The following is a 17,595-nucleotide window of genomic DNA, read 5'->3' on the forward strand; positions in this document are numbered from 1 at the left end:
GTAATCAAACTTTGAAAAGACGTGTCCAACGTAAATAACAAGAACAAGAAAAAAGGTCAAGTTATTTGAGTTCGCTAGGCGAGAGTCCAGGAAGCTAGCCGTAACAAAGGGCCGCTGAGAACTCTGTTTAGCTAACCTACAACCCTATTTTTTCCTTCCGCTGCGCTCTCCACGTTACGGCTGTATTGTAGGGCTGCACTTACAAAGGGTATAGAACCGGGCCCAGCTGTCGGGGGAAACTAAAGCAGGGCGAGAGCGATACGCCCCACACCCGGGCCTTCATGCTTGCTCTAGTAAGACATTCGCTTTCTTTCCAGTCACTTGCTAGAAACATTTTGCACAAAGAACAAAGCGGTGACTTGATTGTGTGCCTTGCGCTGCTGTGGTCTCAGAGGAGCTCTGTCAGTACAGCGCAGACAGACTGTCTGTACATATCAAATCTCCCCCCACAGTCTCCACGAGTAGATAGATCGAGAGGTGGGCCTTCACGGGACTAAAGGGCAAGCCGCCGAGCTCTGGGTCAGTGTTCCTACTGCGCCGACGTATACACACATGCGGCCGTGATCCGTAGCTTACACCTCACAGTTCACTCCCAGCGTCTTGACTAGAGAAAGATGAGGAACGGTGTCGGAGCAGCCATCAGCTGCCACTCGGGAGAGACTTACTGACGTATCATATCTGGAGACGCTGCCCTTAACCCCTCGAGATTAACCTCGGCTGGGCGGACTTCACGTAGCCGGCTTTAAAACGGTCATCCAGTCTTGACACCAGGTATGCTTACTGTTAATTGATATTATTTATTACAGCTTTTTGCGCAGTGAACGTCTCCTATTATGCCATTACAAGGTCAGGTATAAAGAACCAGACGACTGAAGCAGGCGTTTACTTTGCACTTTATGACGAGATCGATGCCGACCTCAGCAAAGATCCGACAGTTAAGAGCAACATACGTGGAGAAGCTAAGGGGTAGTTTTTTTTTTTTGGGGGTGGGGGGGGGGGGGTGGGGTGCAAGTTTCATCTGTTGCATTTCACGGCCTGCCTCAGCCTGCTGCCTCGGTTTATGTAAAGGCCAACGTTTTTAACGACAGGCGTATTTTACTCTATACGCAAGCACATCGCTCTGTTGATGTCCGCTGGGATGTTGTCTATGTATTAGCGGTTATGCAGTGGTCGGGACGAACTCCGTGCCTGGTCCCGACCTACTCTGGCCACCAAATGTCCGCTCTGTAACGCCCTGTCTATTAACAGTATGTAAAGTTAATGGTATGTAACTTTAATTGTTTATGCTTACAATTTAGTGTACGGCTGTTGTACATGTATGTCTACACTTGCAATAGCCCCTGACCGCTATACGTCTACACATGCAACAGTGCCTGATCACTACACGTCTGCACATACAATAGTGCCTGACCACCATACATGCACGTCCACACATACAATAGTGCCTGACCAACATACATGCACGTCTACACATACAATAGTGCCTGAGCACCACACAGGTACGTCTGCACATACAACAGTGCCTGACCCCCATACATGCACATCTACACATACAATAGTGCCTGGTAACCATTCATGTACGTCTATACATACAATAGTGCCTGACCACCACACAGGTACGTCTGCACATACAATAGTTCCTGACCACCATACATGTACGTTTACACATTCAACAGTTCCTGACCACCATACAAGTGCGTCTACACATACAATAGTGCCTGACCACCATACATGTACATATGCATATACAATAGTGCCTGACCACCATGCATGTACGTCTACACATATAATAGTGCCTGATCACCATACATGTACGTCTACACATACAATAGTGCCTGGTCACCATACATGTACTTCTACATATATAATAGTGCCTGACCACCATGCAGGTACGTCTACACATATAATAGTGCCTGATTACCATACATGTACGTCTACACATACAATAGTGCATGACCACTATGTGTTTTTTTTTTAAATAGAATTATACATTTTTAGCCCGAACTTGTCAGCTTGTGGATACTCCCGGCTTTTAACAACAACGTCGTATACAACATGAAAAATTTCCTGAGCACACAATTCTATAGAAATGAATTAATCCATTAAAATAATCAAACGTACCGAATTAATCGTTTGTTTCATTATGTTTTTTTCGTTCTACTGTGATGCAGACTGTAAGGGAGGGTTGAGAAGGTTTGGCAATGCAAATCAATCCTGGACTGCTATATCACCAGAACGACTTAACACCTCCCTGCGGAAACTCTCATATGAACGCTTGAGTTCGTGTTGTTTTAACCCCATGTTTAGTATAAAACCAGATTTTTTATAGACCCAAGGCTTGATGTCAACCCCTGGTTTGTTATCAACCCAGGCGTGTTATAGACACCATGCATGTTATAAACCCAGACTTGTTATAGTCCCAGGCTTGTTGTTAAGTCAAACTTGTTATAGACGCTAGTCCTGTTATTGACCCTAGGACTGTTATAGATGACTTGGTAAAAGCCCCGGGTTTGTGATATTCCTAAGGTTTGTTATAATCCACAGGCTTGTTATACAATAATCCCAGGCTTGCTAATACACACTAGACTTGTTATAGGCGCCAGGCGCCAGACACCCTAAGTCTGTCCTTAACCCTAGGACTTCTATGGACCATAAACCTGATATAGACCCAAGGCCTGTTATCGACCATCTGCCTGTTATAAACTCAAGGCTTGTTATAGTCCCAAGGCTTGTTATAAAGCCTAGGTTTGTTATGGTCCCAAGGCTTGTTATAGTCCCAAGGGTTGTTATAGTCCCAAGACTTGTTATAAACCCCAGCCTTGTTATAGTCCCAAGGCTTGTTAAAAAACCCAGGCTTGTTATAGTCCCAAGGCTTGTTATAAACCCCAGGCTTGTTATAGTCCCAAGGCTTGTTATGAACCCCAGGCTTGTTATATTCCCAAGGTTTGTTATAAACCCCAGGCTTGTTATAGTCCCAAGGCTTGTTATAAACTCAAGGCTTGTTATAGTCCCAAGACTTGTTATAAACCCCAGGCTTGTTACAGTCCCAAAGCTTGTTATAAACCTCAGGCTTGTTATAGTCCCATGGCTTGTTATAAACCCCAGGCTTGTTGTTGTCCCAAGGCTTGTTATAAACCCCGGGCTTGTTATAGTCCCAAGGCTTGTTATAGGCCCAAGGCTTGTTATGGTCCCAAGGCTTGTTGTAGTCCCAAGTCTTGTTATAAACCCCAGGCTTGTTATAGTTCCAAGGCTTGTTATAAACCCCAGGCTTGTTATAGTCCCAAAGTTTGTTATAAACCTCAGGCTTGTTATAGTCCCGAGGCTTGTTATAAACCCCAGGCTTGTTATAGTCCCAAGGCTTGTTATAATCCCAAGGCTTGTTATGGTCCCAAGGCTTGTTGTAGTCCCAAGGCTTGTTATAAACCCCAGGCTTGTTATAGTCCCAAGACTTGTTATAAACCCCAGGCTTGTTACAGTCCCAAATCTTGTTATAAACCTCAGGCTTGTTATAGTCCCATGGCTTGTTATAAACCCCAGGCTTGTTGTTGTCCCAAGGCTTGTTATAAACCCCGGGCTTGTTATAGTCCCAAGGCTTGTTATAGGCCCAAGGCTTGTTATGGTCCCAAGGCTTGTTGTAGTCCCAAGTCTTGTTATAAACCCCAGGCTTGTTATAGTTCCAAGGCTTGTTATAAACCCCAGGCTTGTTATAGTCCCAAAGTTTGTTATAAACCTCAGGCTTGTTATAGTCCCGAGGCTTGTTATAAACCCCAGGCTTGTTATAGTCCCAAGGCTTGTTATAGTCCCAAGGCTTGTTATGGTCCCAAGGCTTGTTGTAGTCCCAAGGCTTGTTATAAACCCCAGGCTTGTTATAGTCGCAAGGCTTGTTATAAACCCCAGGCTTGTTATAGTCCCAAGGCTTGTTATAAACCCCAGGCTTGTTATAGTCCCAAGGCTTGTTATAAACCCAAGTTTGTTATAATCCCAAGGCTTGTTATAGTCCCAAGGCTGGTTATAGTCCCAAGGCTTGTTGTTGTCCCAAGGCTTGTTATAAACCCCAGGCTTGTTATAGTCCCAAGGCTTGTTATAGTCCCAAGGCTTGTTATAAACCCCAGCCTTGTTATAGTTCAAAGGCTTGTTAGAGTCCCAAGGCTTTTTATAAATCCCAGGCTTGTTATAGTCCCAAGGCTTGTTATAAACCCCAGGTTTGTTATAGTCCCAAGGCTTGTTATAAACCCCAGGCTTGTTATAGTCCCAAGGCCTGTTATAAACCCCAGGCTTGTTATAGTCCCGAGGCTTGTTATAAACCCCAGGCTTGTTATAGTCCCAAGGCTTGTTATAAACCCCAGCCTTGTTATAGTTCAAAGGCTTGTTATAAACCCCAGGCTTGTTAGAGTCCCAAGGCTTGTTATAAACCTCAGGCTTGTTATAGTCCCAAAGTTTGTTATGAACCCCAGGCTTGTTATAGTCCCATGGCTTGTTATAAACCCCAGGCTTGTTATAGTTCCAAGGCTTGTTATAAACCGTAGGCTTGTTATAGTCCCAAGGCCTGTTATAAACCCCAGCCTTGTTACAAACCTCAGGTTTAATATGGACACCTATCTTATTATAGACACCATACTTTCTATAGACTACAAGCTTGCTATAGACTCCAGGTTTGTTATATATCCTGGCCTAGTTATAAACATCGGGTTTGTCACAGACCAGAGACTTGCTTAACCCCAGGATTATTATGGGCACCAGTTTTTTTATAGACTACTCCAGACATGCTATAGAACACAAACTTGTTATAGACCCTAGGTTTATGTACTCCGGCCTAACTTAAAACCTCAGGCTTGTTACAGACGAGAGCCTTTTTAAACCCCAGGCTTGTTGTAGACCTCTGACGTTATAAACACCAGGGTTGTTGCAGATCCCAGGCTTACTATAGACCCTAGGCTTGCTGTAGACCCTAGGCTTGTTGTAGACCTCGGACGTGTTATAGAATCTGGACGTGATATAAATACCAGGCTTGTTACTGATCATGATCACAGGCTTGTTGCAGACCTCTGACGTTATAAACGCCAGGGTTGTTACAGATGCCAGGCTTGCTGTATACCTTAGGCTTGTTGTAGACCTCGGGCGTGTTATAAAATCTGGACGTGATATAAACACCAGGGTTTTTACTGATCATGATCTCAGGTTTGTTATAGACTTCTGACGTTATAAACGCCAGGGTTGTTATAGACCTCTGATGTTATAAACACCAGGGTTGTTGGAGATCTCAGGCTTACTGTAGACTCTGGGCTTGTTGTAGACCTCGGACTTGTTATAGAATCCGGACGTGATATAAACACCAGGGTTGTTAATGGTCATGATCACAGGCTTGTTATAGATCTCTGACGTTATAAACACCAGGGTTGTTATAGACCTCTGACGTTATAAACACCAGGGTTGTTATAGACCTCTGACGTTATAAACACCAGGGTTGTTATAGACCTCTGACGTTATAAACACCAGGGTTGTTGCAGATCTCAGGCTTGCTGTAGACCCTAGGCTTGTTGTAGATCTCGGACTTGTTATAGAATCCGGACGTGATATAAACTTGTTTTAGATCTGGGGCGTGTTATAAACCAACAATCTGCAAGGGAAAGACTTAAATCCTAATAAGTTAAGTTTGTTTTATGAAGAGCTTTTCAAAGGTTTAAACATAACTATGTGAGAGCTGGCTATTCAGAGATATATTATTGGTTTTAATTAGTGTAATAATGGTGAAATAAGGATGTAGAAATAATGGTATGTAAACCTGGGAGGTCTCGGGGTGTAAACCTGCATATTCGAAACAGGGGCTTTATGTACGAAAACCTGCATAACAAACTCTTGGCTGTTTTTATCTGTATTATTTACTATCGCTTCGCTCACTTTTCTTTGGCGCCGGTTTCCCCTTTACAGCCCAATCTCTAACATTCACACGTATTTCATATATAGGAGGTCCCTTTAACAACTCAATATTTGAGTGGAGTTTGTCTAACCCATATATCAACTTCATACCAGTTCCCTTTATACTGTCCAGTCTTCGTTTACTCGAGTCTGTCTAACCCTTATATCAACTTTATGCCAGTTCCCTTTGTACAGTCCAGCCTTTGTTTTACCGGAATCTGCCAAAACCATATGTCAACTTCATAGCAGTTCCTTTTGTACAGTCCAACCTTTGTTTTACTGGAATTTGCCCAACCCATATATCAACTTTATACCAGTTCCCTTTGTACAGTCCAGTCTTCGTTTACTGGAGTCTGTCTAACCCTTATATCAACTTTATGCCAGTTCCCTTTGTACAGTCCAGCCTTTGTTTTACCGGAATCTGCCAAAACCATATGTCAACTTCATAGCAGTTCCTTTTGTACAGTCCAACCTTTGTTTTACTGGAATTTGTCCAACCCATATATCAACTTTATACCAGTTCCCTTTGTACAGTCTAGTCTTCGTTTACTGGAGTCTGTCTAACCCTTATATCGGCTTTATACGAGTTCCCTTTTTACAGTCCAGCTTTTGTTTTACCGGAATCTGCCAAAACCATATGTCAACTTCATAGCAGTTCCTTTTGTACAGTCCGACCTTTGTTTTACTGGAATTTGTCCAACCCATATATCAACTTTATACCAGTTCCCTTTGTACAGTCCAGTCTTCGTTTACTGGAGTCTGTCTAACCCTTATATCGGCTTTATACGAGTTCCCTTTGTACAGTCCAGCTTTTGTTTTACTGGAATTTTTCTAACCCATATATCAACTTTATACCAGTTCCCTTTATACTCACATGTCTTCGTTTACTGGTATAAGTTTAACCCATAAATCTACTTCACACCAGTTCTCTTTGTACAGTCTAGTCTTGTTTTACTAGAGTCTGTCTCTACATATCAACTTCTTACCAGTTCCTTTTAACAGAAAAGAGACTGTTTGATTGGAATCTGCGTATCCAGCATGCCAGCATCACACAGTCTTCTTTAAAAACAAAGACACTGTATTATTATCGTCTGTGTATCCCACAGTCTGACTGTTTTGAACTCTCACCGTTTCTTGGAGATTTACGTGGCGTTTAATAACAATTTTTCCGTCATATGATAACGAGGAGCTATTAAGTGTTTGTACACTTAGTGTTTGTGGCAGGGCGAGTCCTTGCCGCCAAAGTGCTGCCGCCTCTGAAGTATCACGCCGACTGCACCAAACATGGCACCCCACCCTGTCATATTATACTGACCACGCCAAACAGTGCTGGGCCCAGCTTCACAAAGCGGCGTACGACATTTTTTTATTGTACATTTGTCGTACGATATTTTGTACGTCAGTATTACCGTACCATTGGCCAATATGTGCGATTATCGTACAAGTACGACATCTTTGTGAAACTGGGCCCAGTTCCCTTGTACTAACGCCTCAATGCCGAGTGCCAGGCCAGGAAAAAACCCTACTAAATCTTTGGTATGATCCGACCCGGGTTTGATCCGGAGCTTCCCGACGTCGGAGCGGGCGCTCTATTAGGCCATTAGGTCACCAATGCAGTACCTCTCTCTTTGTGACAGTAGACAGCTCGTAATTTGTTTAAGTTTGTCGTAGTTTGTTTTACATTTGTCTCCTTATCACAGGCTGGTTATGTAAGAAAATTTGCATAACAAGGTCTTAGCTGTTTTTATCTATATTATTGAATATCGCTTTGTTCACTTTAACCATGCTTTGGTACGAAGTCTATCGACTTGGAGGCGGACGTTCCATCCATTTGACCACCGATGCCGCAGTATACATCTTGTAATTTATTTAAATTTGTCAGAGTTTGTTTGCATTTGTCTGTGAACAATACAACATCTGTGCCGTGATTTATTGCTGTTGAGCATCTTACTCCTGAGCATGCGCCAAAGGGTCATTTTAAATGCGTAAAAAATGTGACATCGCTATTTGTCTAGGATAAAATGACGTTTATTGCCGGAGGATTAAAAAGTAAAAACTGCAAAACATTATGTCCTGGGGGCTTATAACATGTAAGTCCTTTTTATTTACAGCATCAACATCGCCTGTGACTGTCAGTCGTCCTGACAGATGTGTTTTTAATGCTTTCATGGTCTTTTCTGTTGGACTACAATTCCAATTACGCATGTGGTAATATCATGTCCTTTCTAGAGCTAGGTCACGTGCGCAAAACCTATCTCAAGCTTTCCTAACCCCATTTGCCAATTTTAGCCAGAAACTATATTCTAACTCCCTGTTTATGTTATGGTGGTAAGTACGACTTCTATATAAAGAGCTTTCCAAGGGTCTTTATACCCCAACAACGGAGAGAGTGAGGTATGCGCTGCAGGGAATATGGGATATATTATGTACAGTGGTTGGACTTTAGACACCGCTGTAAGATACTGTCAGGCTTCAACATATCTCAACAGTCACAAAAGCAGGAACATTTTCAAGAAGACCTTAGACAACAACAACGGTAAATATTGCAATAGCACTAGCTCCAAGATTCGGTGCACTGTCCAAATACCTGCAAACGTGCGAAAGAATGGCATATGCCTTAGTGTTGAAATTAAAACCACGAAGAGAGCTTATTGGGGGCCCCTACAGCATTTATTACGCCATGCATTTTATATTAATTTGATTAGTTTTGTCATATATTCATCAAATTTCTTCGTGTGATGGCTTACACATAATTGCAACATGTATGTGGTAGGAACGTCTGTGTCTTGTGTTTAAGCATGATGTGACTGTGAGGCAGCAAAATAAATATGTCGACACTAGATCAGGTCTGCTACAGTAACTGGAATACTCTTTTTTTAATAGCTACTCTAGACCAGAAAGCAAACATATCATGGTACTCTTGGGTGTCGAATATAACCCCAAACCCTGGAAACCCAGTTGTCTCCCATCATAATGCTGCCCGATATATTATTTTTGAGTACGGCGTTAAACGTCAATCTATTGAATGAATAAATAAATCAAAGCCTGAAAAGTATAACTTTGGTGAGGGAGACGATTTGTTTAGGTTAATTGTTTGATTCATTGATGTTTAACGCCGTGCTCATTTAGCGGATATAGGGACCAGGGTGTCCGAAGTAAAGCTTTGCCAAGGTACCTCTCTTAATTTTATAAGCGCAACGGAATACTCATACACCGCATCTTCCTGCGGCTACAAACGACAAGAAAAACCTTTTGTCCAATTGTGCGAGTGTAAAGGCGAGTTACTAACATTAGAAGAGTGTCTACTTCCAATTGGTTGGCTTTCAACATGTTAAAAAATCCGACAGCCTCAGTTACTGGTTACTATATACGCCTGCAAGGCTTAAGAGGCTTACTCGCACACACTCGCAATTCGCAAGGTTTATCGCTAGATGGTCGCAACTACTGCGAGAACTTCGCGATCATGCCAAGGCGTTTGCAGAACGAATATATGGGCAAAAAAAAAAAGAAAAGAACAGGCGAGAAAACACGCAGCCCGTCGCAAAGATGGTCGCAAGTGTACTGATATATCATGAATTCGATCGATATTGGACGATGTCGCAACATTTCCTGCAGACCTATATACACGAACTGAATGGAATCCGATGGAGGCAACTATTCTCACTAACTCTCAAGTACTTTGCACGCGACACAAGCATAATGGGAGAGATACTCAACTTTAAACAGTTGACGTTGGAGGTTGCTGTTGCATTTAGCGTGTTCTGTTGCTCAAATAATTTCAGTACAACAGAGATAGGATACAATAGAGAGGCTTGTTATGATCACTGCCACATGGTCACGTGACCGTTAGACTGGTGGGAAAGTGAAACGTAAACTTGTAAAAAATAAGCCTTATCTGTCTAGGACGTCAGCAGTAAATTACACAAATGTTTGTGGCTGCACATTCCGTGCTCTATGTTGTTATCGTACGATAGCATCTCTGAGGCCAACTCGGAGAACTTCTAGGTCATTTTGTACTCTTGTAAACAAGCAAGCTTGCCGAAGATAACTGTTCATATATATGTGTGATATACCGTGGGTAAGATGTGGGTATCTGGTGACCCCTGCGTCTTTACACCAAGGGCCTGATATTTTAGGAATTCGCGCGTAATTTAGTAAGCCTATAGTTTCTTGGGTTTTCTTTGAGTCCTCTCGTTTGAGGTTGCTTCTGCCTTGTTGTGTCTCAGCTGTTATTGATGTTGAATTTATGTAAAAAGAAAAAAAAAGCGATATGTCACAAACTCTATAGTGCACGCTATGTTTTCGTGACTGATGCGTACGTTAACTTTCTGCAATTATACAGCCTGTACTATGACTGTTTATACCAATGAAGTCATTTTCCATGGGAATAGATTGTCAACGTTTAAACTTCAAGTAACATCTCTGGCAAAAAATGTTTGTGTAATTCTTTAACTGAATGTTGCGAGTCTCATTTATAAGTGTATTGGTGGGAAATATATATATCTGACTGTTTTATAACAACATACTTAAGCATTTGGCACTGATTTAAAGGCGAAGGAAACCCGAGTGCCCTGGTTGATCAACATGCTGTGATATGACACTTTTTTCTTATAGTTGGTCTATTTGATGTTCCTTTCATTCCACAGAACGAAGATACTTTTAACATATTCAGTGTGACAGTGATGGTAACTGAACATTTGTCTGAATAAATTCGGCGAGGAAGTTCTATTTAAAACAGTGTTTAAGTGGAATGGTTTTTAAAAAAGATTCTTTTTAATCTAAATGTTTTGAAATCTTCAGCCATCAACCGTGTTTGAAGTAATTATAACGACGTTGCTGTGATCTCGTGCATGAATCACGTGGTACCCTTATTCATTTTCTCTCCGAGCGAACATTTGACGGAGAATACAAAACGTGTACCATCCAAGTAATATAATTGGCTTGTAATCGGAATATGTATCCCATTTGTGCTTTTATTGCAACTGTTCATATATCCAAAGGGGCGATATAATTCTACACGATGAATATACATCCCCTTGCCCCGGGTTAAGCGGAATTAGACAAAATTATAAAGCAGGATTCAAGAGATTCTGGACCCTATGTAAATACATACGTTAGTGACCGCTAAAAGATGGCCGAGTATCGTTTCCTTCATCACAAGACACAGTCTTATTTATAAGCTATTTATAATCTTGAATATTAACATCTGTGCTTCATTTATATTATATAATAACTGGTTTTTCTTATGCATTATGTGTTAAATTTCCCAAGCAGAAAAAAGTTGTTGAGTTTTTGTTTTGTTACATAAAGAATTTGTCTTCACATCATTTATTGCCTTATCTGCTTATTCTCGATGTTATACATTACTCATCATTATTTTCTGTTCGTTATGAAATCATGGTAATGACAAGATTTTTATTATATATGAAGCGTGTATGATTGTAGGCTGTTAGCACTCATAAATTTTCCTGAACACAATGACAGTGTAGTATATTGCCGGAAGGTATTGTCGTCGATGCTACATTTTCTCCCCATGTTCTTGCCTGTTACATCTCTAATGTTTCTGCTTTAGATCACGATTTACTATTCCTATAAAAGGGATTCTTGTCATGCGGATGATTTAACCAATTATTTTGACATTAGATTCCTCGACTCTTAGTAGCCATCTATGATCTAAACAATGCCAATAATACTGTTTACATAGTTATTGCTTGCTAACTATATATCATACCACATCAATTCATTACAAAGCAGCACAAGGAATATTAGTCCACACATCCTCAATACTTCTGAAGGCTTGATTATTAATTGGATTGATTGGCTTAATGACGTCATTACTTTATCGCTTAGTTATATACGTCCGCGAGATGAACAGATCACGTGTTTTGATTTACAGCTCACAGTGGTGAAATGTTAAAGAATTATTGGATTGTTTGACTACATTAGTGTTGTGAAAAGAACATACCTAGGTATTTTGGCGTAAAGCATCGAAACGGGTGGTTTCCACTGAAGCAGTGAAGACAAAAACTGATTTCAGTTATGCGAATTCATTGAGGACGATTTAGTGATACTAGCCCAAGAAATCCGAACTACACGACCATAAAGGGTATTATTTATTGAATGATTGATTGATTGAAGGATTTTGGAAAGGAATCACTCAAAACTCACAATATAATGACCACATTACGGCAACACCGAAGTGCGACAGCCAGTCTTGTTGTACTGAAAGTAACCAAATGTATAGCCCTAATGGCCTATGTCACGTTTTGATATTGTATTTCTGTGAAACATTGTCCTTTGGATTTTTACTAATCTGTTTTTGTTTCGTTGCAGTGGCCGCAAGGGACGTCGTGCGATGTCCTGAATTCAGCCGTATGGACTAGCGTAGATTTTTGTGCGCCGTCCTAGGACGAATCAAAGAAGCACTACTCTAGAGGGCACTATGTTGGCTGAACGGCAGGCCACTACATTTGCTGATCGCATCCAAGTGGTCACGATTTGGGGCATACTGGTGATGGCCTGTAGCATGTTCATGTGCCATGGATCAGCCTTGCCCCCTTTAGACTCCGCCTTCTCCCTCCCCACAGAGAAATTCCGCTCTTTAAAGAACTGCACGGATAAACACTGTCAAATGATTTATCAGCTGAACTTTGACGAGATCCGCCGAATAGCCCTCATCCGACTAGCGGTTCTAAAGAAGATCCATTCACGTCTACATCCGAAGGAAACGCCGACAACAGTTCCACTGCCTAGCGGTGAACCCACGTCACCGCCGGAGACGTCGACAACTCCAAGTCCTCCGTGGCTCTTTGACGATATTGTGACATTCGCTGAAAAGCCAGGTAAATCTAATTCATACAATACAGGGCCGGGTTGTTCAAAACTGCTTTAAGACTTTAAATACCAGATTTATCTCTAAAACGAGTTTTCAGTTTTGCACTAAGCATAAAGTAGATTGTGTAGCATTGTATTAAATATGAACTAAAACTGCTGCTGTTATGCTTTGACTTTGGAGAACTGCATTGGATGCTGGGTTTGGTTAAAATTTTAAATATAAGATATGATTTAATACCTGTATTAGCTAATGCACTTTCGAACAACTGGGTTCTGGAGTTTCGACTTCGACTGTGTTACTATAAATTGGAATATATTTGTTTCGGCGTATATGGGGTTGACTTGAACACGGTAACGCATGGAGGATGAGATATGAATTAACCCCTAAACGTAGCCAGTCATATTATGGGTTGCATAGTGAAAATTGCCACATGGTCAGATGATATACGCTGATATACTTGATGTAATTCTTGATGCATCTTCTATTCTCACTGTTTCTGGTACGCTTAGCGTGTTGCACCCTCACACTGTTACGCTCAGCGTGTGGTAGTTTCACAATGCTACATTCATCGAGGCTTATTCTCTCAATGTTACACTCAGAGATTTGTTTTCTCAAACTGTTACATTCAGCGTCGTAAACTCGAACAAGTTGCCCTCTCACACTCAACAAATTAAGTTGCACGCTCACACTGTTACAATTAGAGAGTAGCATTTTCACAGTTACACTCAGTGAGTTGTACTTTTACACTGTTATTCTTAGTGAGTTGCACTTTCAAACTTGTTCTCAAGGAGTTGGAATTTCGTACTGTTGGATCCAGTGATTTGTACTCTCACAGTGACACTGTGCGAGTTGCAAATTCCCACTGTTATTCTCATTCAGTTTGCACTTTCACACCGTTACACTGGCTGAGTTGCACTTTCACGCTGTTATTCTCAGCGAGTTGCACAGTAACACCTCACTATTAGACTGTTACATTCAGTGAATTCCACCCTCATTCTGTAACGCAGGATGAGTTACACAAAATTAAATAAATCATTCCCATTAGAAAGCCTGTCCCATCCGATTACACTTTGAGCTACAAACTCTATTCTATTCTCTTTTTGGACATTTGTCTTGATCCACGGATGCATCTTGTTACATATTACATGTACGGACGGCCTTTTAATATTAATTATGGATGTGTATTATAGATTTTCTTTTTCTGTGCGTTTTACGTAGTTGTTTATGTGCTTTTGGGATGGGGATTCTTTCAGTCACAAAAGTTACAGAGAGGCTCAACTGTGTTAGTTGCTCAGTACCGCGTTGAACCCTTTAGGGCTAGGGCATACAGAGTTGTTTCCCTTATTAATCCATTTGCTTGAAATGGTCTTACTGACGGAGCCCGAAGAGTTCCCAGGAAACTCTTTATTGTTCAATTAGATGGCATGCTCGGAGTCAGCGCTTGCTAGTTTGGTGGGGACCGTTTCAGTGGCCTAACGTTAGAGCGTCCGCCGTGAGATCGGGACGTTGTGAGTTCAAATCCAGCTTATGCTGGCTTGCTCTCCTGCCGTACGTGCGGATGGTCGTGGTTTTCCCCGTGCACTGAGAGGTGAGAGCAAGGAAACAAGACTGGTTGGCCCAGTGTCAGTATAATGTGAATGGATGCTGTGTCATGTCTGGTGTCATGATATCTCAGTGACAGCAGCACTTTGGCGGCATGGATTAGCCGTGCGTCGAAAGCATACAGTATATGTACAAACACCTGATAACTCATCGTCGCCATATGGCTGAAAAATTGTTAAGTGCAAAGTTTAACCCCAAGCATACATACGTATAGTTCTGTGACGGCTTTATGTCAGGAAGTTTGTTTGGTTATGTGCGGTGGTATCCTCCGGGCTCTACTCGTGATATCTTTACTGAAATTTGCATTTGTGTATTTCGACGTGATGTCAAAGTTTCGTTCCGGTTCACGGATAAGTGAAATATTCTTGAGTGCCGCTTAAAACACCAATCAAATAAATAAATAAATAAATAAATAAGCGAAACCACATGTGGATTCTGGTTGAGACCACATGTGGTCCTCTAGCTGTCATTAAAACTAAGATGTTATATACGTATTTAATTGATAGGTGCATACCTGCGTGCTCAATAATTTATGAGAAAGTTACATTTGTTGTGCAATAATTTTCCCCACTCTACTGTGTCTGATGCACAAAAAGGTATTTTAATGCGGCTGGAGCAGTCTACCATTCTTCGATTTGATGATCAATACATTGCTTTAGTGTATGTTTGGAGTTTTATGCTTGCCATATAACAGGAATTCGCACTTAAGCGCCTTCGACAGCGAATTTGTCTTACCTTACAGTTGCTCACAGCCTTCGTGACAATAATAGGCCGACCATTTTTGTTTGTGAAGTCTATCTTACATTGTCTTCCACTATGTGGTAAGTTCGTTAGCGATTTGCCAAAGGTGGGTGGTTTTGCCCAGGCACTCTGGTTTCATCCACGTCTTGAGTATGGCGCCTTGGACAGCGAATTTGTCTTACCTTACAGTTGCTCACAGCCTTTGTGACAATAATCGGCCGACCATTTTTGTTTGCCGTTTGTGAAGTCTATCTTTCAATGTCTTCCACTATGTGGGGAGTTCGTTAGCGATTTGCCAAAAGTGGGTGGTTTTGCCCAGGCACTCTGGTTTCATCCACGTCTTGAGTATGGCGCCTTGGACAGTGAATTTGTCTTACCTTACAGTTGCTCCCAGCCTATGTGACAATAATCAGCCGACCATTTTTGTGTGACGTTTGTGAATATCTTTCACTGTCTTCCACTATGTGGGGAGTTCGTTAGCGATTTGCCAAAGGTGGGTGGTTTTGCCCAGGCACTCTGGTTTCATCCACGTCTTGAGTATGGTGCCTTGAACAGCGAATTTGTCTTACCTTACAATTGCTCCCAGCCTTTGTGACAATAATCATCCGACCATTTTTGTGTACCGTTTGTGAAGTCTATCTTTCAATGTCTTCCACTATGTGGGGAGTTCGTTAGCGATTTGCCAAAGGTGGGTGGTTTTGCCCAGGCACTCTGGTTTCATCCACGTCTTGAGTATGGCGCCTTGGACAGCGAATTTGTAAATCACCTTATCTTACAGTTGCTCCCAGCCTTTGTGACAATAATAGGCCGACCATTTTTGTATGACGTTTGTGAAGTCTATCTTTCATTGAAAAAAAATCTTTTCGGTTCTTTGTCAACTGTAAGATCATGTGCTTAATTTACGAGGAAATTAGTAATTAGTAATTAATTTAGTACTTGTTTTATTACCAATATTGTCATGATGCGATGTTGAATGTTGAAAAAAAAACAGTGCTTTATGTTATTGTATATTTTTTCTCTCTGGTCGTACATGGTGAGGTCTGCCAGCAACCTGCGGATTGTCCCGGGTTTTCTCCGGGTTCTTCCCGGTTTCTTTCACCATAATTCATCGTCGTATTATTGTACTATTCTTGAGTACGGCGTAAAACACCAAATAAATAAATAAATATATTATATATATATTTTTTTAATTTACCCAATTTTATAGAATTTAAGCTTTTAAATTCAGCATTCATTTCTTAATCTCGTCTGTCATTGTTGTATTTCAGACCTTGTGAATCCTCCCGACTACAACGTGGTCAAGTTTAAAGTAGGAAATCAAAAGGCCAAAAGTCGCTTGGAAGCGAAACGGGCGGACCTGTGGATTTGATGCGGTTGAAGCGACCTTCGTCCAAAGGGAAACCAAGACCACGGTCGTTTCGAAGGAGGCGCGGCAAAAAGGTTCACCTCAAAATCTCCACGGTCAAGGAACCATTGTCGCGTAAGTCACGTGACGTTAAAAGCGGCAAAACCGGCCAGGTGCTGACCGAGGCTCGCCTTCGGGTGAAAAAGAGTCAGTGGCAAAAGTTCGGGATGCCTTTGAATATGATACAGGAGATGCTCGATGATCCCGAACAGAGCTTATCCCTGCGGGTGGACTGCACGGGGTGCGGCAGGAAGGTGGTACCAGTTCTGCTGTACAGGAGACAGCTGACACGCAGGTCCATGAGAAAAGGTGGGACAAAGAGACGAAAACGAAAACTTAGCAAAAAACGTCCGCTTCTAGTAATTCACACACGCACGAAGAATACCAGCAAGTCTCCGGCCAGCTAACCAACCCGTAATACAGGACAGTTACTGCTCCTCTCTCTATCCACCCACACCCAGAGGGATATACCTGCTCATGGGTGCACAATTTACAGTGAATACGGGTTAGCACATTTTACATACTATTTATTTCGCTATCGAAGAGATGTGAATGCACGGATGATTTTGTTTTTAAAAGCAACAATGAACTTTGTTCTGACACGCAAAGTGGATGATTTGTGAAACAATGGAGCTGCATCATCTTATGTTACACGAGTAAACGGAAAAGTATTCAGTTCCGGTTCTCTTTTGTCTTGGCGAGAACGTGGCCATGGATAAATTAGTGCACATTTGGCTTAAGAAAGTGCTTGTTGCTTTAATAATCAACACTAAAACATGACACGGGAGTGTTGAATCATAGGAATTGTGGAACTCTTCAGTCCCATGGAGGTGCAGCAGAACATTTCTCCCTCATTTTATAAGCGGGGCTTTTGTTTTCTTTGCTAAATATATACATATATTATATCTAAATGTTAACAAGAGCTTGTATCATTTTTGTTTTTACAGAAGACTGTCAAAGTAGCCACATTGCGAATTTGTTTTTCTCTTTCATGGTCACCTGTGTGATACCACTTCTCCTGGTGATAAATGGCGTGTAGAAGCAATTATGGATCGGTCAGTTAATCAATCAGTCAGTCAAAATGAAGAAACGCCTT

The 17,595-nt window shown here is 41.6% G+C and overlaps 1 protein-coding gene across 1 annotated transcript; it reads left to right on the top strand.

Annotated features, from left to right (window-relative positions):
* The first annotated feature begins 301 nt into the window (after positions 1 to 301).
* On the top strand, positions 302 to 16,583 carry LOC135477692 (uncharacterized). The gene is made up of 3 exons (XM_064757882.1): positions 302 to 771; positions 12,250 to 12,758; positions 16,363 to 16,583. Exons 2-3 carry the CDS (start codon positions 12,359 to 12,361, stop codon positions 16,461 to 16,463), a joined length of 501 nt encoding a protein of 166 aa, XP_064613952.1. The 5' UTR covers positions 302 to 771; positions 12,250 to 12,358; the 3' UTR covers positions 16,464 to 16,583.
* Positions 16,584 to 17,595: the final 1,012 nt, after the last annotated feature.

The sequence above is a fragment of the Liolophura sinensis genome, chromosome 11 (assembly GCF_032854445.1).
Source record: "Liolophura sinensis isolate JHLJ2023 chromosome 11, CUHK_Ljap_v2, whole genome shotgun sequence".
NCBI lineage: Eukaryota > Metazoa > Mollusca > Polyplacophora > Chitonida > Chitonidae > Liolophura > Liolophura sinensis.

Coding starts and splice junctions, on each gene's coding strand:
- LOC135477692 (XM_064757882.1), top strand. CDS start 12,359: ATGTTGGCTGAACGGCAGGCCACTACATTTGCTGATCGCATCCAAGTG. Junction 12,759..16,362: donor GACATTCGCTGAAAAGCCAG/GTAAATCTAATT, acceptor GTTGTATTTCAG/ACCTTGTGAATCCTCCCGAC.